The 23791-nt window shown below is 35.7% G+C and overlaps 4 protein-coding genes across 5 annotated transcripts; 1 reads left to right on the top strand and 3 right to left on the bottom strand.

Moving 5' to 3' along the window:
- Nucleotides 1-2136: 2136 nt before the first annotated feature.
- Nucleotides 2137-5366, bottom strand: LOC105173962 (protein WVD2-like 4). Of its 2 annotated transcripts, none has more exons than XM_088875163.1 (8): nt 5207-5366; nt 4144-4772; nt 4012-4064; nt 3824-3916; nt 3652-3721; nt 3505-3576; nt 3286-3393; nt 2137-2843 (listed from the first exon to the last, which is right to left on the bottom strand). In XM_088875163.1, the coding sequence occupies exons 2-8, from the start codon at nt 4762-4764 to the stop codon at nt 2403-2405; spliced, it is 1458 nt and encodes a 485-aa protein (XP_088731289.1). In that variant the 5' UTR covers nt 4765-4772; nt 5207-5366; the 3' UTR covers nt 2137-2402. The 2 variants fall into 2 exon arrangements, with proteins under 2 accessions (XP_088731289.1, XP_011094204.2); XM_011095902.3 differs by having other exon boundaries at nt 3824-3904.
- Nucleotides 5367-13043: 7677 nt separating this feature from the next.
- On the top strand, nt 13044-14841 carry LOC105174200 (calcium-dependent protein kinase 1). Its single transcript, XM_088875741.1, is given in 6 exon segments — nt 13044-13887; nt 14015-14158; nt 14243-14395; nt 14481-14497; nt 14499-14518; nt 14520-14841. Coding segments are annotated over 6 exon segments (1230 nt in total). The 3' UTR covers nt 14572-14841.
- Nucleotides 14842-15945: 1104 nt separating this feature from the next.
- LOC105173959 (fra a 1-associated protein) lies at nt 15946-18911 on the bottom strand. Its single transcript, XM_011095901.3, has 2 exons — nt 18594-18911; nt 15946-17013 (listed from the first exon to the last, which is right to left on the bottom strand). Exons 1-2 carry the CDS (start codon nt 18818-18820, stop codon nt 16644-16646), a joined length of 597 nt encoding a protein of 198 aa, XP_011094203.1. The 5' UTR covers nt 18821-18911; the 3' UTR covers nt 15946-16643.
- Nucleotides 18912-19877: 966 nt separating this feature from the next.
- LOC105173958 (serine/arginine repetitive matrix protein, putative (DUF936)) lies at nt 19878-23530 on the bottom strand. Its single transcript, XM_011095900.3, has 4 exons — nt 22260-23530; nt 21800-21985; nt 21571-21662; nt 19878-20626 (listed from the first exon to the last, which is right to left on the bottom strand). Exons 1-4 carry the CDS (start codon nt 23394-23396, stop codon nt 19939-19941), a joined length of 2103 nt encoding a protein of 700 aa, XP_011094202.2. The 5' UTR covers nt 23397-23530; the 3' UTR covers nt 19878-19938.
- Between the last annotated feature and the right edge of the window lie 261 nt (nt 23531-23791).

Below are 23791 nucleotides of genomic sequence, written 5' to 3'. Positions count from 1 at the left end.
ACAAAGAAATTGAAAGAAAATTGATATTTACCCTCAATTGATTTATTACTAACTTATTGCATGTCAAATAAATCTTTTGTGATTGATCTATTTTTACCACGTTGAAGATATACCTCTTCACATGCATTAACATTTATAAATGTATAAGGTAATACGGTCATAAAAAGATTTATTTAACCTGTAATAAATCAATAATAAGTCAAGAATGAATAAATATAGATTTATCTCTCTTTTTGTTAATATATAAAATTCATTGCATTTTAAACATAATTATTTATTTATTAGATGAAAATAAAATTAAAAAATATTAAATATATTTTTTGAAACCATAAAAAGTATACATATAATTTCAAGGAGAGGACAGAGTAATTTTTGGTATAATGAATGATCACATCAGGGAGGGAGGAAAGAGTGAGCTGTCTCACATGCAATTATTGATTGGTGGGGGGCTTATGTAATAACTATTGGCCTTTCCAAAAACTCCAAAACTTTCACTAAATACCCAAAAATTGAAGTATTTGATGCTGCCGCCAACTTGGGTTTGTAAATTGTGGATACCATCCAGGGTCAATGTGGTCATTTCACATGGAGTGCTGCTTGGGATTGAAGCAGACTGATGAATCAAGTTGAGAAATCCATGTACAGTGTGCAATTGTGCTTTTCCCTATATTTTATTTGGTCGATTAGGGTCCCCACCCCACCGTGGAATTACTCTAAAATAGAGTTGAGAATCGTAACATAAGGTGCACAGTGGGAAAAGTCGGCAGAATTGATACGGACCAGTTTGACAAAACGTGGTCCAATATCAATCCGATGGTCTTGAATTTTTAAATGGGCCTCGAGTGGATTTATTTTTAAACTCAGGTCCGACCTATGAACCAGTGCAACTAAGGTGCAATCTAGGATGTTTGGGCCTGTTTTGCTTTCAATTATTTTTTTCATGAAATTAAAGTATTTTTTGAATACTTATTTAAATTTATGATTATTTTATAAAATCAATAAATAATAAATTAAATTAATTAAAAATTTATAACTAGAAAAAGAGTAGTTAAAACTACATCATGAACTTAAAAAAAAAATTAGCTAACAAGTGATGTCATACACTTTTTTATGATATTATTTTATTTATTTATTTATTTTAATATCATTTATAAAATATATGTGTTTTCATGTGTGTGTAATTCAAACTCTTTCAAAATCCTTATTCAATAAAATTTTATTTAACACCAATGAAAGTCATTTTGTTCTTTTATGGCCATTGATAAGGTTGCTATATTTATGATTTAATTAAACTTAGCCATGTTATTTTTCTTTGTACTCATCTTATTATTTTATTTCATGATAATGTACTTTATTTTTTTTTATTCAAATTTTTAAAATGATATCGAGATTTTGTAATTATTTGAAATGATTTTTGTATGGTCCATTTTTCTTTATTTTCTTTTCTATTTTTCAGTTGTCTTTGTTATAACTTATTAATAATAAGTTTTTATTCTTGCTTTCTATTTTATTTTATTTTTCAAGAAATGAGACCGTTTTAGATTTATGTACTTTAGTATAAACTATGATGAAGGATGAATTATAAAAAATAATATATTTAACTAATTCTTTATTTTTTATATTTTTCCATAGAGTTGGATATTTTTTTTTAAAAAAAAAGTAATCTATATACTTAATAGAATGTAATAATTTTATAAGAGTAATCCTTATAAATACACGTTTTGGTTAGTAGAATATATTGTATGTGTTGATTGGTTTAAGGATAGGTTTAAGGATAGGGTTGGATTTCAATTTTATTAACTCATGAAGATTTAGAGGTCATGAAGATTTCAAATATAAGCATTTGTATGGGATGTAGCAATAAAACCCCAACTATAATGACTTAGTTCTCCAAAATATGTAAGAAAACTTCTTATGAATTGTTAGGATTTTGACATATTCATTTGTTTTAAAGTGCACATTAAAGAAGGAAATTGGAACCCAGACAAATATGTAACATAGGAAAGGCTGTCTTTGGACTATCCTGTCCAAGAAACAAGTAAAGGAGAAAATTTTCATTTTTCAAAGAAAAGGAAACCAACTTTCATGTTGCTGCAGTCAGAGAAGAATGGAGGAGGAACAGCAGAAATCACGCCATGAACATGAATTTTCGAAAATGTACCAAGAAGAGAAAATAAGACACAAGAATTAACACAGCTATTACAATGGTTAAGGTTGGATGAAATCCACCATAGCCATATAACTTATCAAATACTCCTTCAACTATAATAAAGAATACATACGACTGTAACTGAGTTCAGAGACCGCATATTTATGACATACAAGAACCATATTCACAACAACATGGAGTTTTTTTAGTTTAAATTTTCTGCAAGTAACAGCATCATAGGTGATAAATTCCCTCAACCTTCAACAGTGACATCTGCAGGCATTACCTCAGAACTTGTCGAAGCAAGGTGTGATCCATTACAGCAAGAAGAATTCTTTTCAAGACCTTCTGCTATTTGATCCTCAACTTCTGGAACACAACGAGGCCGATCCTGGAGTTCGTCTGAGTTCTGTGCATGAGTTTGCTTGTTTTGGCCCTCTGTTTCTGCTGGCTTTGCTTTTCTACCAGTTGAAGTCTCTCGAGTATGAGGCTTGGAGAGGGAGCTTTTGGTTGACTTCTTTGAGGCTGTATTGCCCTTGTCACCATTCACGTGGGAGGCTTTTGGTGAACTGCAATTGTCTCTAGTTACTCGTGGAGTGACAGACGATCCACCGTTTTCGATGGAGTTGACAGCTGTGGGCACAGTGGTTTTGTTCCTTCCAAGTTTAGGAGATATTGCACGTGTGGTTGGTATCTATAGAAATGTGACAACAACCTTAACAACCACTAATTTGCAATTACTACATTACAAGAGTTCTATGGATGACTGCAGGATATGGTTGTGTGATTAAGAATGTCATAGATGATGTACACATTCGAGAATGATCAAAATGTTCTTTAAGCAAATTTGACTTTTATCCAGAAATCTGAACCATGACTTGGACGATTTGAATGGTGATGATTCAGAATAACTGCATCCTTTGAGAAAAATAGACTAGAGTAGGTTGAGAAGTTTCATACGACAAGAAGGCAATAAATGCAATCACAGGTTTGGCTGCATTGTAATATAACTAAAGTACTAAATGTTCGATAGAAAACCTTAAACTGTTTCCTTAAAAAGTCTAGATGATATAATGTTTTCATGTCATTAATGGTAGAAAATTGCATTGAGTTTAGGCAAGATCCATAGACACTACCTTCTTGATTTCAACTTTTGGAGGAGGTTCCTTGTAGAAACTCGGCATAGGTGTAGCTTTAAATGTCAAGCTCTTTCTCAGTTGCTTAATTTCTGCCTCTTGATTTTCCTAACATCAAATGGAACCAAGAAGATAAGATGAGTGAAGAAACCAAAACTAGGTCTTGGGTTTGACACTTTATAAATGAAGCAAAACATTGGTCATTGCCATCCCACGCACCTTAGATTTTGCTTGCATATTACTCTTTTCCACCTCCTTGGCATGTATTTTCTCTTCTATCTTTGAAAAGAACTGATGATCGACACAGACGTCAGTCACAGCATGGTATTTTTATCAAAGAAATTAGAGAAAAATACATAACACTACCTCTTTTCGCTTTTCAGCACGCTCTTCCAGCCTGAAGGAGAACGCTGAAACATTAATCCTCTGCTGATTTCTGTTTCAAGTACAAATTTGTGAACATTCTCTTCAACAGAATCACAAATTTGGTGGGTAAAAATGAAATTAAAGTTAATTGGGAGCCTGAGATGAACAATACGATGAAGTAGTCGAACGGGCATCCTCCTCCTCCTTTACAGGCAATGCATTGTTTGTAGGCTCAGAATCTTTTTCAGCCAATCTGGAATTGTAACTAAACAGTCAACAGCATTGCAGCATAGATAGGACGTAGTGAAATATGAACTTAATCAGTGAACTAAAATTCCATCATTAAAGAATATTACGTACACATCAGGTGCAGGTTCCGTTGCAGTTACATTAGCTGAAACATCTTTCCCAGACTAAATAAACCATAAGAAACACATAGTAAGTAGAGAAAACGACATATGAGAACATAGTTAAAGGAAGAACAATTTCTACCAGGGATTGATGATGACGGGTAGGCAAATAAGCTAAAGTTGCACGTCTGCTGGCTACCTTGCCTTCATTTGTCACATCCTTAGAATTCACTCCTGGAGATGTCCCCTTGCCGCCCGGTTTCACCCGCAGACTAGAATGGCCATTACCATTTGAAACTTTCGACTCAGTTTTTGCACCATTTTTCTGAGACTGCCTGGCTTCAGGCTTTGCTGGATATACCTCAATGCTTCTTTTCATTACATCAGAATGGCGACCTCGGGCTGGGAACGACAAACTCTGTGCCAGGCTTGGCTTTGTGCTGCGGCCAAACACAACCGATCCCTTTGAATCAGACTGATTCTTGGCCAATTTACTCTTCTTTGGGCCATTGGCATTAGAATTTTTACCCTCAACTGATGATTTACTCTTTGATACAGTTTCTGATAATTGAACTGTTGGTTCAGATGAATTCAAGCTTTCCTTGTCTTCTATCACATCTTTACACACTTCATTTCCATCAGGAAACGGCTCATGACTGTCAGTGATGTTCTCCTTGCTTACATCTAGAGTTGATCCCTCACCGATACAGTTCTCAAGAACGACTCTTTTTTCATCTTCAACAACCCCATTCTCAGACTCCATCAGATACCCTAAAAATCAGCAAAAGATAAAGCAAAATCACACCATTTTCAACTCAAATATCAAAGTCCCAGATCCTAAATCCCCTCATACTGAATAAAGACCAAAGAATGAAGAAATCCCAGAAAGCAATTTCAAGTCTCTAAGTTCCAAATGCAGAGATGATTCATGATTCTACAGGTTAAACCAAATCAGAGCAGAAGAACCGAACGATCAAGAAACATGTAACTGTACAGACTCAATCCATACAATTCCTTTACAGAAAGATCAGAAGAATGAAGAGATCGTGAGAAAATCCAGCATTCAAGATTACAGATAAATAAGTCAACAAGAGTAACAGTGATGAATGATCATAACAGTGTGGTTATAAGTGAAAAATTTGGTAACAGAGAAACAAAGAAAATGCAGAAGAAGGAAGATGAGTTACAGCAAGAATGTTTGTTACCTTGTATGAGGTTTAAGGCTGTGGATTGATGGTGTGAAGATTGGGTTGTGGCAACCAACACTGTGTTGTACAGCAAAAATTATGTGTGGAATTTGAATGCTGCTTCCATCTTTCTATAAAAGGTGGTGTCGTGTGTGGTTCGACAATACTACTGGGGTGGGGGTCGGGGGGGTGGGGGTGAGGGGTTCTGTCTTTGTTGGAGAATTCTTTAGGAAAAATGGAAACATTTCATGGGAATTTGGAATGACAAAAGTGCCACTCCCTTAAGGTACGTATGTAAAATAGAGACAAAATATGAATTCTTTTAATATTTAATTATACATATGATATGAGGAATGGATATGGTAATTGTCATGAATTCAAGGTATAATGTATTTTGCAATCAATATGGAAATTTTTTGAGAGAGATGTTTTACTATTCTAATATTTTTTTTATTTCACATAATTTTCTAAATAGAAGAGCATTTTTAAAAGTACACAATTCGTCCACCAAAGTCAAAATCTAGTGCCTTGAGCTTTATCAACATGGAAGTAGTAACATATATGTACAATTTTTTAGTAGAGAATTAGAGCTGTTCAAATTCGACGACCAAAGTTATTGGTCCACTTATAAATGAGTTTTACTAAAAATGGTAATTAGTAGGGTTTAAAATCTAAGAGTCACACTTTTTAGGAGGTGTTTATTTCTTTCGCTCCAATTCCAAACATGATTATTTTTACTTTTTAATTATAGAATGACTCTCCAGAATTTAAAATCAGAAATATTGATGCTTATAAACTGCGGATTTAATGCCAACACAAATAATTCGAAGAAGATTAAGTATAGCTAAATCCTGCATGCAATCCCTTGGTATAATAACGTGGGAAAAATTATCGACTGCTAAGTTATTATAAACTGTTTCACCTTTTCATTTTTAATAGTTGAAAGTTCTTTAATTAATACTATTGCGAGTAAAAAATAATAAATGAGTAAGGTTAAATTAAGAATTCCAAGTACTTATTCAGGTTTTGGAGGCTATTGTTTATAGGTAGGATCAAAATCAATGCAATTAAGCCCATATTTCATGTTTTTTTTTTTTTTTTTTTTGTGGTGAGGGAACCTTCTCATAGGTGGGTTTCTTGATTTGCAAAGGTGGTTGCCTTCGAGATAAGGACATCTTTCAATTCATCCTCTTTCATTTCCTATCTTGGCTTTGTCTACTAAAATTTATCTGCATCATTAGCCTTCAAATGTGATGGCATGATTCTCTACATTTCAAGATTCAATCAGGGGCATCACTCTGTTGGGAGGGTTGCTTTATCTACGCGCAGACAATTACCTTAGGGATAAGGGTGCCTCAAGCTCGTCTCTTCCTGTTGCCGTGTGTACTAGTTGAAACTTTTTGATTCTAGCGAATCTCTGGATGATATGGAGCGGGTAATTCTATGTGGATTCACCACATGAATTTTCTTGGGGCATGCCTACTCGATTCGTTACGGCATTCTTTGCCTGATTCCCTAGGTGAATCTTCTGCTTGGGTCCTTTACTCGGATTGGACTTTAAGGCCCCTTTAAACTTTTCTGAAACTTACATTCTTTTAGACTATCTCCATCTCTTTCTTTCTTTTGAACCCATAATTTTTTATAAGTATCAAATAGTATTAACAAATTATAAAGTATCTATTTTGTTGTGGAAGAATTGTGTTATACCATTTAAGAATTTTTACGCTATAATTAGAGATTCTTTTTTTTATGAAAGTGATAATTATATTATTATATTAATATTTTAATAAATTAAAAAATATATTATTATAACAAAAAAAAGTTCATATAAAATAAAATAAACTTCACATATTAATGAGATTTGAAGCCACCACCTCTACACTTAGTGATGAATAGAAAGTCTAATGAGTTAAAAAGTATTAGTAACAAGTACGTACGAGAATTGAGGGGCGAAGAAGTCAATCACTCTTTCCAGCCAAAATCGAAGGAGGGCATTATGGTCAAAACGGAGTACAGAAATGATTGACTGCACAAAGCTAACCGGAGAGGCATAACTGTAGAAGAACGTGGGAGGCTACAAAATAAGATGATTTGAGCGCCTGGGGTTGTCGTGGACGCCGCAGACGTGGCACGATGGAGCAACGTGATTGGTCCCACTCTTGACCTGTTACCACCAACCGTTGATGGTGAGTTGTCAGAACATGCTGGCCTGGTGCCAGTGAGCGGCTGAGATCCTCTTTTGCGGAAATCAGAGCCATCCATCGGAGTCAAATCATTTTCCACGTTCGAGAATGACCCGAGACTATAATTGTGGTTGGAGGCGCGGGGTATGGGATTTTGCGGGTGGTACGTTGTATTCAAGGCTGGCTTGTACAACTCCAATTTGCACTCATCATTATTCATTACCAATTATCTTTTCAGTGCCATTCCTTCTTCTTCTTCTTCTTCTTTTTTAATTAATTATTATTATAATAATGTATCATCATTATTAAACTTTATTAATTTCCTCAATCTTCAATTAAAACATCATATGTATCCATCTAATTAGCTAATTCCTAATCACAATGCCTTAATTTAATAATTGATTCTGAAATTCAATAGTATCTTTTTAATATTTTTGAGGTCATGAATTCGAATCCTATCAAACACATAGTAATTTATAAATTTATTATTGTTTGTAATTTAATTATTATTAAATAATATATTAAATTACTAATTGATATTTCAATATAATGATGTAATTGTTATTTATATTATAAAAAAAAATAGTTGATTTTCTTCAAACAATATGATTTCAATTAGCTTTTCTTGATTAGTTGTTAGTTATCAACTTCACGTCCATTTGTTGCATGCCCCACACCCCACTTCACAATTATTGATGCAACGGTTAACCTAATGTTAATCCACTGCAAATTAATCTTCTTTACATATACATTTATTATTATTATTATTATTATTATTATTATTATTATTATTATTATTATTATATATACACATTGTTACTGACTAATTAGCATTTGATATTGAAGTAGACACGCGTTTCATATCAATCATAAATAAAGAGTTTGAACAGTTTATAAATTTCAAATCAACCTCTCCATAGCGCGAGATGAATCAATTGCGTTTTTCATTTTCCCGGACGGGATCAATATTCTCTTTACTTTAAGCGATGATGTGAATTTCACTAACAGAGTGTCACTGTACTTATATACATTAATTTCTATATAAGAATCTTGATTTTCCGATGATGTAATCAATATTGCATGTAATAGTTAATGATTAATACATATTTAATCACTGTCTTAATAAATTAAACAAGAGTAGTTTGGGTGATCTGAGTGGTGTAGCATGTTGGATGTCACTATTGACGACAAGAAATCCAAGAAATTAAATTTAATTCTTAGTAATTGAAAAACATCATTAATTACTAGAAGAGGTTGTCGCTTGGTAAGTATAATATTTGAATGAAGAATTGCATATATAGGGACAAGCACATGTAATGTTGTAGTATTACATCCCAACTTGATGCATCTTTGTCTCCCTCTTCTTTGGTAACTAGTAAGAGTATCCTATGCATCATAACTCAACCCTAATCAACATTTTCCTTATTTTTTTTTCTTGTAATATCATTTTAATTAAAATAAATTATAGCGATATTTCTTGACATTAAATCTAATAAAATCATATAAACACCCCATTTATATACACACTCGAGGGGTTCAATATTCTGAGAATGTATTGGCGTGAATTACAATTACAATTTCAGTGGGTGTATTTGTAATTTTACAAAAAATATGGGGTGTTTGTATAATTAGCTAGATCCAACCTTAAAGAATGTCGATGTAATTTATTATTTTTATATGCTCATCTCACCAAGTAAAGTTTGTAAAAGTTCAGGCTTGAATGACAATGTTAATTTACATTTGAAGTGATATGATTTTTTTTTTAGTACGTACGTTTTACTTTAATTTAGAGTTGGCTGCTAAGAATAATTGACGACCAAATCATTTTATTGGAGAATAATATAAATATGATTTTATGTTTTGGGAAGGAATTAATAATTATTTAACAAAAATAATGATTGGTAGACATCTCAGGATTAGGACAGAAGATCTTCATTACTTGATAATTATTCCAATAATCATGAGAAATTAGCTAGTAACAAATTAATGATAGCATGGAGCACTTTAACTAGAAAGATTTAATTAAAATTAGGTTTATGATCTATTTTTATGGTGAGTACAATGCATTTATCATGTGATTGGTGTATAATTTAATAAGAGTGACTAATCACATGACAATTATAATTAATGCAAAGTTTATTACAATATATAATCTGGGTAAGTTATAAAATGTTATTTCAAGATTTGTCATAATTACAAATATTTTTTTATTATTTGAAAAATTATAAACATCCCCCATAAAATTTAACAGCCGTCTAACAAATACCCCTACAATGAACTGTTATGAGGAGATATTTGTCATATAATCATTAATTCCAGAAGAGCATTTCTTATAAGTTTCTAAATAACAAAAAGTTATTTATAATTATAACAAATTTCAAGAAGTAAGGTGGCGGTTTAGCCTACATAATTAAGCACCTGTTCATCCAATCATCCTAAGTAATGAAATTTGCAGTAGTGTCCTAACACTAAAGGAAATGGGGCCATAATGATCATCAAAGTCGGAGAATTTAATGTTGATTATGAAAGGGTAAGTAGGGGCAATGAATGGGTAAATGAGGTCCAGTAAGTGCGATTTGGACAAACCCCACATAGATTATGCATTATTGCACTTATTGACCCATGATGATGTATTGTTATTACCAAATTCGGGCTTGTTTGGATGTGTTTTAGTACACAAAGTACCTTACAATTATGTCAACAATTATTGCATCTATTATTAATATTTTTTAGTGTATGGTAATTAATTCACTATTATCATCAGAATTTGTGAGGCCTATTTCATTTATCATCAGAATTTTTTTAGATAGAAGCGGTAATTATATATATTTTTTGGCAAAAGACAATTTTCGTCCCACAACTATGGGCCATTTTCGTTTTAGTCCCGTAAGTATCTAGGGTTTCAATTTGATCCCGTAAAACTGAAAAATTCGCAATTTCAGTCCAAATTTCGCCGGAAAATTTTGTGGGTCGCCGGAAAAGGTCACATGCGATGCATGTGACTTTTAAAATTGGGGGCTCGATCCTGATTGGCTGGAGAAGCTGATGTGGCGCATATGTGGAAATTAAAAAAAAAAAAAAAAACGACTGATGTGGATTAAAAATCGCCCGCCAGTCGCCGCCACCTTCTCTCTTCAATTCCGCCGCCGTTACTTGGAATTTCTGGCCACCACATATACCATTCGATTCCCCATATCAAGGAGAACAAAACCCCTCAACCAATTTTGAGATCCCACCACGACAGCGACTGGGCTTTGAAATTGACCGCCGCGGACAATTACTGTCGATTCACCGGCGACAGGACGACCCACGATCGCGGATTGGTACCATTGGATTCGTCTCCTCACTGCGGTTTTAATGGGACTAGTCTCATCCATTTTCATCAACTAGGTGCAAAGATCCATCGTTTTGAAGATTTCGGTCGTCGTCCGCAGCGACTGCACCTTCCGCCGGCGTATTCTCCTTCGTCCGAACGAACCACCTGCTCGGAATACCATCGTTGAACGCCTCTCGTTCTGGCGAATCTTTTGAGACCAGTCCCATCGATTTTGGTCACCTCTGTGCAAAGATTTGACGAAAGCCATCCTCCGCCTTTGCCGACGGTCGCGAGCTCGATTTTCGTCGTTTTTTTTTTTTAATTTCCACGTATGCGCCACATATGCGCCACATCAGCTTCTCCAGCCAATCAAGATCGAGCCCCCAATTTTAAAAGTCACATGCATCGCATGTGACTTTTTCCGGCGACCCACAAAATTTTTCGGCGAAATTTGGACTGAAATTACGAATTTTTCAGTTTTACGGGACCAAATTGAAACCCTAGATACTTACGGGACTAAAACGAAAATGGCCTATAGCTGTGGGACGAAAATTGTCTTTTGCCCTATATTTTTTAGGTAAGAACAATGAATTTTTATTAATTGAAATAAATTGATTATAAGTATAATCACTTCTGTCGACATCATATCTAATAAAAACTATTATAATAATCATATCCTACTCAATAACACCTAATATTAGAGTAGACAACAACTGACTATACAACAAACAACATCTCACGCACCTGACGGGGTCCAAATCCACGACCTCTAAGATCATGAGCCCCAACTTCGCAAATTGAGTCATGTCTCATTGACAATGGTAATTATATTATTACATTAATAATTTTTAATGAATTAAATAATTAAGTAATATATTGGTTCAATCAATACATCAACATAACTAAGAATTATCAGATAACAAATTACAATGACCTCCCGTAATGTTTGACATAATTATGAATATCCCCTTATTTTTTGAAAAATTACAAATACCCCCTAATGTTTGATAAAATTATATAATTCTTGAATGGAGGTATGAAACTGTCAAATAGTATACGGATATTATTTATGTAAATAAGGGTGATTTGGTCAATTATTTAACAACATACAAAAGTAGTAATTACTTAAAGTGTTGATGATCTAAATATAGCATAGACAGCATTACTGAAAAAAAACGCTTAATAGCGACGGATAATTCAACGGCTTTTCCAAAGAATTTACGGATAAATATTAGTTTCTGATGGAAGAGCAATTGGAAATAATTTTCAAACGGAAAAACCAAAAGCATCGAAGATGTTTTCCAACAAATACCAAAACCCGTCGGAAAATTCATCCTACAGACGAACAACAACATAAAAAAATTCCGACTGATTTTTTTCTTGCGGTTTTTATTATTTAATTTGGGAAGAATTATTCTATGGTTTTTGCGACGGATTTTGTTTATTTATTTGTATGGAGATATTTCAACAATTTTGTTTCCAATTAACCGTGCCAAATTCACCGCTATTTTAGACCATTTTTCCATATGCTCATCAAGTTTGAATTAATTTCAAGTTCTGATATTGTTGCTTTTTTTTTTTTTTTTATATATATGATTGTAAAATAGAAGATATTTATATTTGAAGAAATGATATATGGATGTGAAGTACATGTGTCATTTGATGATGGAACTTAAAATGATCGTAATTTTTTACCCAGTTAAAATTACGAGGCGATCTACTTATTGTTTCGTTTGGCTTCGGGAGGAGAATCCAACCCTCACCACTGTTATTGTGAGGGGCCACCGTTCATCGCTAAACTCCATCATTTTAATCATCGTCTGTGCCATTATTTAAATTTTCTTATTTTTAGGTTGAATTTAATTAATATTTTTTGTATTTTTTATAATTAGTATTTAGGCCTGAAAACTTACTAGATTATTGCTCAAGTTTAGAGCTATTTTTTAGCAGAATTTCATCAACTTCTAAAATAGTCCAAATTTTAGCTACTCCTTTTAAATAGTTGATAACGAAGATTCATTAAGGAATAAAAATATTTTACGTTCCATCATGATAATTATATTTGGAGGACGGCTGGCTAGAGCTCATCAGAACTTATAGAGAACTCAAACTTATACTCTTAATCAAATGAATATCTCAACCATCTATATAATATATATATATATATAGAGGTATACCTCCTCCTCAAATGCATGATGAACATTAATTTCTGCTACGCTTTTTCTTAAGTACTAAATAACTTTCCTAACAATTTCTTACAGAATTCGCAGGATATTTTGTTATGGAAGTTTCCTTATAAGACATCTTCCACTTTTATTAATCAAGAAAAGTTGTTTACTTACCTAAATAGCAACAGATGGGAAACAATTGTGTTTACGGGAAGACTACTGCTGATGAGGAGGGTTTCTTTTACGCCATTTCACGTTGTTGGTTTTCGTCCTCTGCATCACCGGCTATGATTATTGCTTGCAATGACAACAAAGGAGAAGCTCCAGTTCACGTGAATCCCCCTCAGTTGTCAAAGATTGAAAGAGAAGAGATCAAACCAACACACCCCACAACGTGGGACGACCCGATCAAGAATGATCATGTCAAAAAATCATCTCAAGTGATCATGGTAGTTACCGCAAACCCGGCCAAGAAACCCCGCCATCATAATGTGAAGAGACCGATGAGTTTAGGACTTCAAGTTGAGTCTGTGACCAGAACGAAAACCGGACATCTGAAGGAGCACTTCACTTTGGGTGAGAAACTCGGACATGGGCAGTTCGGCAAGACTTTTCTCTGCGTGGAGAGGCAAACCGGGAAGAAATATGCTTGTAAGTCCATTGCAAAGCGGAGATTGCTGAGCATGGAAGATTTGGATGATGTGAGAAGAGAAATCGAGATCATGCATCACTTGTCGGGCCGCCCCAACATCGTTTCTATTAAAGGAGCTTATGAAGATTCGGTGGCAGTAAACGTGGTTATGGAACTTTGTACAGGAGGTGAGCTTTACGACAGGATCGTTAAACGAGGACGTTACCCGGAGAAAAAGGCTGCTGAGTTTACAAAGACGATATTCGGTGTAATAGAGACCTGCCATTCTCTAGGGGTGATGCATCGGGACCTTAAGCCCGAGAACTTTCTCTTTGTCAATGAGGATGAGAATTCTCCTATAAAGGCCATAGACTTCGGATTATCAGTCTTCTTTAAACCAGGTTCATACCAATTCCCAGAGCTAATTAAGCATTGTCTTGTCATATATATTTCAAGTCTAAGTTACAATTGATAATTTCAGCTCGTGTCCATAGTTGATGAGAAGTTAAGTTGTTGATTTCGCTGCAGGGGAGACGTTCAGTGATGTGGTGGGGAGCCCCTATTATGTAGCTCCGGAAGTGCTCTGTAAGTGTTATGGAGCTGAGGCGGACGTATGGAGTGCCGGTGTTATAGTTTACATTCTTCTGTGTGGTGTGCCTCCATTTTGGGGCGGTAAGATACGGAACATATTCTCGTGTCTCTGGTTCATGCGCGATTTGATTGCTTCTCATCATGCTTATTGTATATTTGGTACAGAAAGTGAACAAGAACTGTTTGAAGAGATTATGTGTGGTGATATTGACTTCACATCAGATCCTTGGCCTAATATCTCAGAAAGCGCGAAAGATGTATTGAAGAAAATGCTTGTGAGGGATCCGAAAAGGCGGATAACTGCTCATCAAGTTCTGTGTAGGTTGAAGTACTTAAAGGTCTAGAACATATATGATGATGTAGTGCAAGTCACTTGATTAATTCTTGGTGTTTTTTGCTGCAGGTCATCCTTGGGTGCATGCAGGTTGAGGGTGTGGCTCTTGAAGCCTACTGATTCTGGAGTTTTGAGTCAATTATCTGCCATATATGCCTGAATTTGCACTGCGTTTTTGAAGATACAGATTGAGGAGATGACTCTATGGTGTCCCATTCCCATTGTTCACCTTTCAATGTATATATGTGTTAATTTACTATTGTAATTACCATATATAGATAAATGAAGAAAAAGTTGTTAATATTTATCTAGCTATCAATGTATGTAGCATTGGATATTTTTGAATATCATGAGAATCCAAGCAGCACTGATCAGTTTGGAGGGTAACATACTTGTATCTTCTGTAATTTCCGCAATATTTTTATTTATGAGTAACAAGAAAATTTCATCTTAATTAGTCCATTTTCAATTAAATTTCATTCAATTGGTATATATTATTATTGCATGGTATAGGAATATGGAAAGTATATTTTGTATGCACGTATGAACAAATTATGGTTCATGCATATTATGTCTGCACATATTTTACCTTAAACTTCTAAAATCTTTGACTGATTCTAAATCTCAAATGTTTGACTCGGAAATGGTAGGTAATAAGTTTTTGACAAAAACATGATCGGCTAAAAATCAAGCATGACATGTGTCGGCGCCTGAAGGTTGAGCGGCAGCCGGCGTCCGGCTGGAGCAGGGGCGACGCTGTTAGAGGATTTATAGTGGTATTCTTGACCTTGTAATTGTCTACATCGCTCCAGAATCAAATAATCCAACTCGAGTGAATGAAAGTTTATTCCGTGATATAACGAATGAATAAATTATCTTTTTATAAAAAGAAAATAATAATTTACTCCTATACTTTTTAAAATGAAACAATTTTTACCTTCTTGTATAAGAAAGTAAATTGCTGTATTTTAGAAAATACAGAGATAAATTGTTTTTTTTTTTTTTATAAGAATAATTTGCTCATTTTTACAATATCATATGGATTGCTTACATTTTTCGCAATCCAACTCAGTCAACTCTGTCTGTATAAAATGTTTTCTGGCGATGACATGCATGCTTCAAAATTGAGTTTAGATAATTAATTATGCACCTTTTGGACTCTGCCATATCATAATTAGTGAAGAAAACCATCATTTAGAGACTCTTTCAAACTGGCTTGGAAAATAATAGTGAAAGCAGGTGGTGCTCCATTTGGTTCAATGTTCTTTCACTGCCCTCATGCATCCTTAACATGAAGTACTGGTGACGGCACATTACGACAATGTAGTGCATAATTACAATTACATAATACTATAAGATTGGCCAACATAGAATTCACGAGGAACATTTGTAGCAACATATATACAAGAGTTGCCTGATAATGGCATTTCCTCAAAACAGAATTAGACAGATATGACCCCTAGTTTTTGAGTTTGAGAAAAGCAAACACTTGGCCACATACGAAAGACAACATGCATTTTCGGCTATAGACATCAAGTGAAAAACCAAACATAATACGGTCATATCGACCCACCTCAAAATCAAAAAATCTTGTACACTTCAGTGATGTATAAAAGATGGTAAGAAGTCTGTGCTGATCTTCAACAACGCACGTAGACCTGTGGAAGAGCACCAAAAAATAGGGATATAAATTTCTACAGTCAAATCCACTTTGCCTGATCAAACCTTTCAAGTTTGTGCCTTTGTATTTTCCTCGTACTAAACACCAAAAAAGAAATGAAATTTCATGTGTTTAACATCCTTTACAAATTGGTTAAAGCGACTAAATTACACATTTTCTTCCTTGGAAGATGATTGGCTACTTCTAATGATTGCAACAGTCAACCACCACCAGCAAAAGCACCACCCTTCTTCGTCAATCAAGTTCAAAGCTAATGGAATTTTCCTGACCAATATAGGGTTATAAGGAGAAATATCATATACGACAACCTTGATACCTCATCAGAGCAGAGAAAGCATATGGTTTTTCTCTAGCTGTGTTCCCAAATTACTAGAATGTTGTTAGTATAATGTAATAAACTACATTAATACACCGCAGAGAGAAAGAAGCACTACTTTCATTGCGAACCGGTGAAAAAATGATTTGAGGCGCTGTATTCAAAAGGCACATCAACATAGGGTTATTTTTATTGTATAACCATGAGACTAGTTAGTCTCCAGATATATCTTGATTCAAACATCTCTAGCCAAGCCAGAAAGATCGACATTTCCCTCAGAATTTTTCTTAGGATACGCTTCCGTGTGAGGGTGATCACCCTGAATATGAATTCCATGTTTCCTGTGCGATGAAGGAGCATCATCATCATATATGTGTGGAGCCCCAAGTGACTTGAAGAACTCATCCTTCATCTCTTCAGCAGCTTGAAAAAATCGGCCAATGCCACCAACAAAATTGCGTTCAATGGCTTGTATATCACTACGCAACCCAGGAAAGTAAGAGGGTCCATGTTCTGCCGACTCGAAGGGAAATGACCCTTTGACCATTTGGTCTGTGACATCTTCCTCATTGTACTCTTTGTTAGATTGTACCATCTTACTGGGCCTGCATGAAAATAGCATACATGAATGAATAACTCAATTATTGTATAGAGTATATATGACTCTTCTCCTAGGTTAGGACGATGCATATTACAACTTGGATCCATAAGCAGATCTACACATCATTAATTCCAAAGGAAATTGGCGCTCAAGATTTCTTAGATCCTGCATCTTCAAATACGATGGAGATCACAAATCAAACAATTACTTCATCACAGATAAGAATTTTGCATAGCTATATAAAACATTCTTAAATTTGTCCATAATAACATGATTAACTATTGAGTTATATCAATTACACAAGAGACAATCTAAGTTCCCTCAAAATCCAAGGGTCTAGGTTACAGGGGCTGTATATTTTTGTCATTGAAACATTACTTTTCTGTTGCCAATGCATGCTTAACATTAAGAATGAAAGAAGTTGATACACAAAATCAATAAAGTTTCTACTGGATATACCAGAAATGCACATGCAAGAAGCAGCAATGCTACATCATTAGTTTATGCTTGCTGTTACACCAAGCACAGTGTTAAATGAAGCAAGAATGCAGCTAAGTCAGCAACTAAAGGGATGCATACTGGACGCGCAGAAACAGGAGCATCCATAACTTAAGAAAGAAAATCCAGGACTAGGTGCAGATGTACGTACATGTTTATGGCTAGGCGTAAGGAATATCATACTCCAGTGACCCTATCACACATCATATTTGCTGGTATTACACATCGTAAGATCCCATTTAAGCAACTGAACTTGTGAAGTACAGTCCAAGCATGACGTTAAGCATCATTTTAGTTGTAGTATGAACTGATTTATTAGTCATAGAAGTCCATGTAAATAGCTGCTTCATTAAGTTACAAAAAGTGTGAAGCAATACCTTGAGAGCCACATTTGCTTGGATTTACATAATACACACATATATATGGACCAAAAATTGAGCACCCCCCTTTCAGAATAACATCTTGAAACCAAGCAATAAATGTACTAAGTTCATGGTCGACATCATATAGATAAATATGTGCCAAAAAAAGGAGCAATCATCTTTAAGAATTTAGTGGTATCAAATTGTATATAAAAACATCTTGAAATCAAGAAAAGCTTTCAGATGCCAACATGTAGGTCATAACTCCATCTAGTTCAAAGCAACGCATGCTAGTAGGTAAATCTTTCACCATTTTATTCACTTCACTTAAATTTGATCCAAGCATGTCTCACATTTTTGACAAAAGTAATGTTTGTCCCAACAAAAAACGTCCTAGTTGTCTCCCGACCACACAGCAAACGTCCATCTCCTGCAGTTTGCTTCGAGTTCCTACTCATACAAACACTCAAAATAACTATGCACACAACTTATTCAATCTAATCAGAACAAATTAATACCAACATGCACGGCTACTCATCCAAACTAGACGAAACAGGGAAATACAATTAATTCGATAAACTTAGATTGATGCTCAGCAGTATCCGATATCATCCTTCCAGTTAATCTCCCGATAAGTACTTTAATAGATTCAGCCCAATAAAATACGAAAACAGTAAACTGAATTCAAACATGTTGAACGTAATAGTACTAGTTCTCAATTCACCTTCCAACACAGTCTTTAAAGACCTGCTCCGTTTTCTCGCACTTGCGAATGAATTTCCCAGGCTCCACTTCCTCCGTCCGGCATTGCGACGTCACGACCTTCCTGGTAGCGCAGCGGCCGCCGGCACCGTTACCAGCAACATTTGAGGACCCTAGAAGATCGCCGACGTCACCGGAGGAGGGGGAAACATAGTCGGAATCATCATCATTCTTCCATACCCACCCCATTGCTGATGCTGCTTTTGTGAAAAGAAAACCGTACAAATTTCAGTTTACGAAGGATCTAAAATGCGTTGCAACTTGCGAGAGGCGTAGAGGAGGGCAGTTGTGGTAGTTGACGCCACTAGCTCTCTTGCACATCACATCAACTCCTCCTGACCGTCCGATTAAAACGCATCCAAAAAATAACCATTGTGATGAATTCAAGATTGTATCATATTTGATTTAATTATAACTTATCAATTTTAATTATTTTATTTACTTATATAATTGAATTTTGTTAAAAAAAAATTCAAGATCTTGAATTCAAATATCATGTACATGTGTACTTTTTATTTTTATAATATTTTTTATATTTGTTGTGTACTTGTTATTATTTCCTAGGTTAGATATATTTTAATTTATTGATTTATTTAAATAATCTTTAATATTTGATTATATAATTGAACGTTTTTTATCCTGAAAATAAAAATAAAAATCACAAGGAGTCTATCAAAATTACAAGTTGGAGTATATGTCTTTGTTTCTCTTATGAGATGGGGTTCAATGCAATTTATTTTTCCTGTCATCTTGTAAATTAGTAAATTACTCAATTAAGAAAAAATAATAGCAATTTACCTAATGTGTTTTTTAAAATGAAGTATTTTATCTTTTTATATAGGAAGGTAAATTGCTTCATTTTAAAAAAACACATAAGTAAATTGTTATATTTTTTAAAATATAAAACGATAAATTATTATTTTTTTATTGAGAAGTAATTTACTCACTTATAATATCGTAATGAAGTTGCTTGCATTTTTTTAGTATGAGATGGTGAATTTTGGGGTGTGCAAGTGAAGTGCACAATCATATATTGAGCAAAATTACTAGTGAATTTTGATTGTGGTTGAAGTTGAATTGATAGGTTAGGTTAGGTTTTTAAGATATTTTTCACTTGAAATGCTAATCTTTTTTTAAAGCTTGGGATGGGAGTCATTTCATACCCAAACAAGTTCAATTTGCAAATACCAGACGAGATATCTATATATGATTTGTTTCACTTTGAACTGAAATGAGGCACTTGGAAGAAGATAAGAAATTTCTAAAATACAATGAAGAATTTCCAGTGCTATCAGCAACATATATAATCAAGGTGCGGCTACTGGAATCATATTCTCAGCTGTTGTGCCAACGTGTTGAATCACAAACCTATAAATCTTTCGCTTTAGAAGCTCAATCTTTTGCATCAGCTGCTCGTCCTGTTTAGACGCTACGCGATCCAGCCAGTCGTTGACTCGCTTCAGCTGTGATAAGATTGTTGCTATTGGGCCACAGTTGAGACCGCTGCTGGTAGCTGGATTACATTTTCCAAACACTCGAAAACCAGCATCAAGAGACTCCTCAATAAACCTTACAAACCACATTTGCATCTCAGACTGCAAACTCTTTCCAAGTTCTACAGTTTCATTCATTCCCAGGCCCCTGCTCCATGTTCCAACTACTGGTGACGAGACCTTCATGTTATTCTTAATAGGTGCACCGACTGATAGTCTTTTCTTTGAACTTTGCTCCACTTTTGAGGAACCCTCAAATTTCTCATTTGTCAAAAGGGAGACCACCTCCAGATTTGTAGCCAGAGCAGCTTCCACCCAAAGTGTACTAGACTTTGATTGTTCTGATGAGGCATTATCAATAATTGCTGACAGATTACAGTTACCAGCCACTGATTCAGCATCTGCTGTTGATTTCAGTACGTCCTCATAAATGGACATGAAGCGATCAATAGTAGGTAATGGATTTTCAGGCTTTGACGTTGCAAGGAGATCTGAGAACATACTGCAATAGTAAAGAGGTTAAAAGTGGTTCTGTTCGAATACTAATGACTTACTAAGTTTCTCTAGAGGTTTGCTTATTTATATAAGCTAGCAAATAAGCAAAGGAACAAGAGACTGCAAGATAACGGAACAAAAGAGGAATTCCACCATCTATGGGCTTCAAGCGCATTTTACATCTAATATACTTATCTGAAAACATACTTACTACACTCTGATAAATAACTTTATATTACCGTCATAAGAAATCCATACACAAGTATAAAGTTTCATATTCCCAAATGTGGACAAGAATCAAATGCATTGATGAGGACTTCGAAGTGCTGGATAAATCATACTTGCAATAAAAAAACTCAAAAGCCCAAACAAATGAAGCTTTATACAACAAGAAAACAACCCTTGACGATTTGGATTCATATGCAGATTTAGCTAGGCAACAGGAATGAATATCCCAATTTATTCAAACAGGGGTGACTTTTCAGACTATAAATTGACAAAAAACACAACAGCCCAGATACTAATGGGTAATGGCTAGAGTATTTCAAGTTCATGTTAGTGTTACACAAGCGGCAAAATAAGAACAGCAAACACTTGTATCGATTTTTGGACAAAGGAGAAGAACAAGATAAAAAAACTTGAACGAACCATATAAAATGCTTCATGAAAAGACAATTGGAGAAGCCAATAACATGTAAAAGTCCCATATAGAGCATCTTTACTAGACAGTACCACCACAAACAAAAGATTAAATTTTAAAAATTGAACAAAATCAGTCCGTCTGAGAGTGGCATTGTTATAACAAAATTCACACACTGAGCATACGGACATAAGCTAAGTCCAAATAAATTTATTTTCAGAATTGGCCAAGGAGATGCTTTTCCTGTAAGTAACAAGTATAACCAATATCACGTGCAATGCATATCCATACATCTGCCATAAGTGCAGTACCTTAAGTTTCTCACAATGGATTCCGTGGCAATGGCCTCCTCTAGAGCTTCAGCAGCAGCTGTTGAAGCAATTTTTCTCCTCTGCATGGCATCCTGATCAAAGACCACATTAACAGATTTGTATTAAATGCTGAATACAGAAGGATCAGAAGTCACAAAGACACTTAAATCAGCTCTAAATTACTGTACAATTGGCCCTTAAATTTTATATTGTCTTAATCTATATGTACCTTCCCTAGCTTTGCAAGACCAGAAGAGACCGCGTCCAGTGACATACTGCCATCAGTCCATTTCTTTTCGTGGATGGTGATCACTGGAGCTGCACAATTTGGTTTCTCCAGCTCCACAGAACTCTCAGATTTCGCATCGCTTGGCAAGCTTTCATGTACATCACTCAAACGCCTGGATATAGCAGCCTGAAAAAGAATAACGCCAAAGAAGTCATGAAGAATTCTTGTTCATTCTGTAAGGTGTGCTTAACTGAACTGTGTACAGGGTTAAAAACATTTAAATTCATGCTTTATCACAAGGCTATTCCAGCGTAAAAGTGATAAAATATAAGGGTGGCGACAGAACAACAATGATTTATTTTTACTGCAAAACCTGCCAATTTAAAAACAATTTCCCAACAATGACTATTAGACGGAAAACACATACACATAAATTACATATGCTGCAACTAAAATTCACCTGAGTCCTCAAGATGGCCTCAAAATCAGGTCTGTTCTTAGACCCAGGCTTTTCTTTATGCTCAGAAGAGCCTCCACCACCTGAAGCTGATCCATCATCCCAGCTCTTCCGACTCGGCTTCCCAGACCCCACAAGTGCCTCAGAGACCTTAGAGATTCCAGCTGCAATATTAGCCAACTTCTTCTTCCCCGAGGAGTCTACCGCGGGTGACACCTTAAGCCCACCTGATAACCTCCTACCTGGGGACAGTGACATCCGCCTTGCCACCACTGGACTCGCCTGCCGTCTCCCAGCAGTTGGGGATGGTTGTCGATATCTAGAAGGGACAATTATAGCAGGTTCCTTTGCCGTCCTCCTATTTTCTTCCTTGGCGGCCACAAGGCTGGGCACCACACATTTTGATGGCGCAGGGGAGGAAGACCTCTTCCCTGACTTCCCAGCTGGTGATGGATCCCTCTCGGCCGCCACAGCTTTCCTTCCAGCTGATACCGGTCTCTGCTTCAGTGCCCCTGGAGATGAAAACCTCTGAGAAATCTTATCCGAGCCAACTTTACTATTAGCATTATCATCTCCAGAAATAACAGTCACATTCACATTAACATTCTCCTTGGGGGCAATCACTGGCCTGTTAACCTTGTTTTCTGCATATTTTTCCTTTGTTTCGGTCTCCTTCTTCCCTGCCCTCGACAAATAGGCGGCAATTGGGTCCAAGGAGGGGTCGGACTCCGATACCGGCTGAATGACAAAGCTATTCTTCGAAGGGGAGATTCGAGCAATGAGGGGTTCAGGGGACCCGATAAAGGGGTGGCGACCAGCAACTGGGCGGAGGTTGACAGCGGTGGGAACCGGAGGGGAGTCAAAGAGGAAGCGATCGAGGTGTACAAACTGACCTAGCTGGAGGCGGTTGGTGAGGATGAGATCGGTGTCGCGATCGGAAAGGGAAACGTAGGTGGAGTTGAGGGAGTCAGAGAGCTGCACGTAAAACCCGTGGTGGGGCCAGAGGGAGTCGGCGGTGGAGAGAGCGGGGACTATTCCGATGACCTGGAGGAGGGGGCTGCGGTGGTCGCCAGTGACTTTGGTGGCGGAATTCATGGACTGAAGGAGTTTGAGGAGGATGCCTGGGGTGAGAGTGGCCATTTTTGGGAAGAGAGAAAGGGAATGAAAATGGATTCTGTTCTGTATCTGTGTAGAAGAGAGATCAGAGTAGGGTGAAATTGAACATTGTTTGTGGATTGAAGATGGAAGGGGGAAGTTGGGGGGGTTTTAGGGATTAGATTGTGACCGTTGTGGGATTTGAATTTCAAAATTCTACACATTTTGTCCCAGTTTGAAATCTTTAACGGTGTTGCGTTCTGCTCCGGGGTCCACATTTTGGTAAGACAAAAAATAATTATTGAAATTTCCGAATTCCAGAAATTAATTTTCAGATCAGCCAGAATTGATGGATTGGATTGGAATCGGATGATTGCAAACACGGGTAGGCCCGATGCGAAAAAATACCATCTTAGGTCTCGTATTTTATGAGAGTAATA

Source organism: Sesamum indicum, linkage group LG11 (genome assembly GCF_026168435.1).
Source record: "Sesamum indicum cultivar Baizhima isolate 11 linkage group LG11, ASM2616843v1, whole genome shotgun sequence".
In the NCBI taxonomy this organism is placed as follows: domain Eukaryota; kingdom Viridiplantae; phylum Streptophyta; class Magnoliopsida; order Lamiales; family Pedaliaceae; genus Sesamum; species Sesamum indicum.
This window is presented reverse-complemented; position numbering and strand designations above follow the sequence as displayed.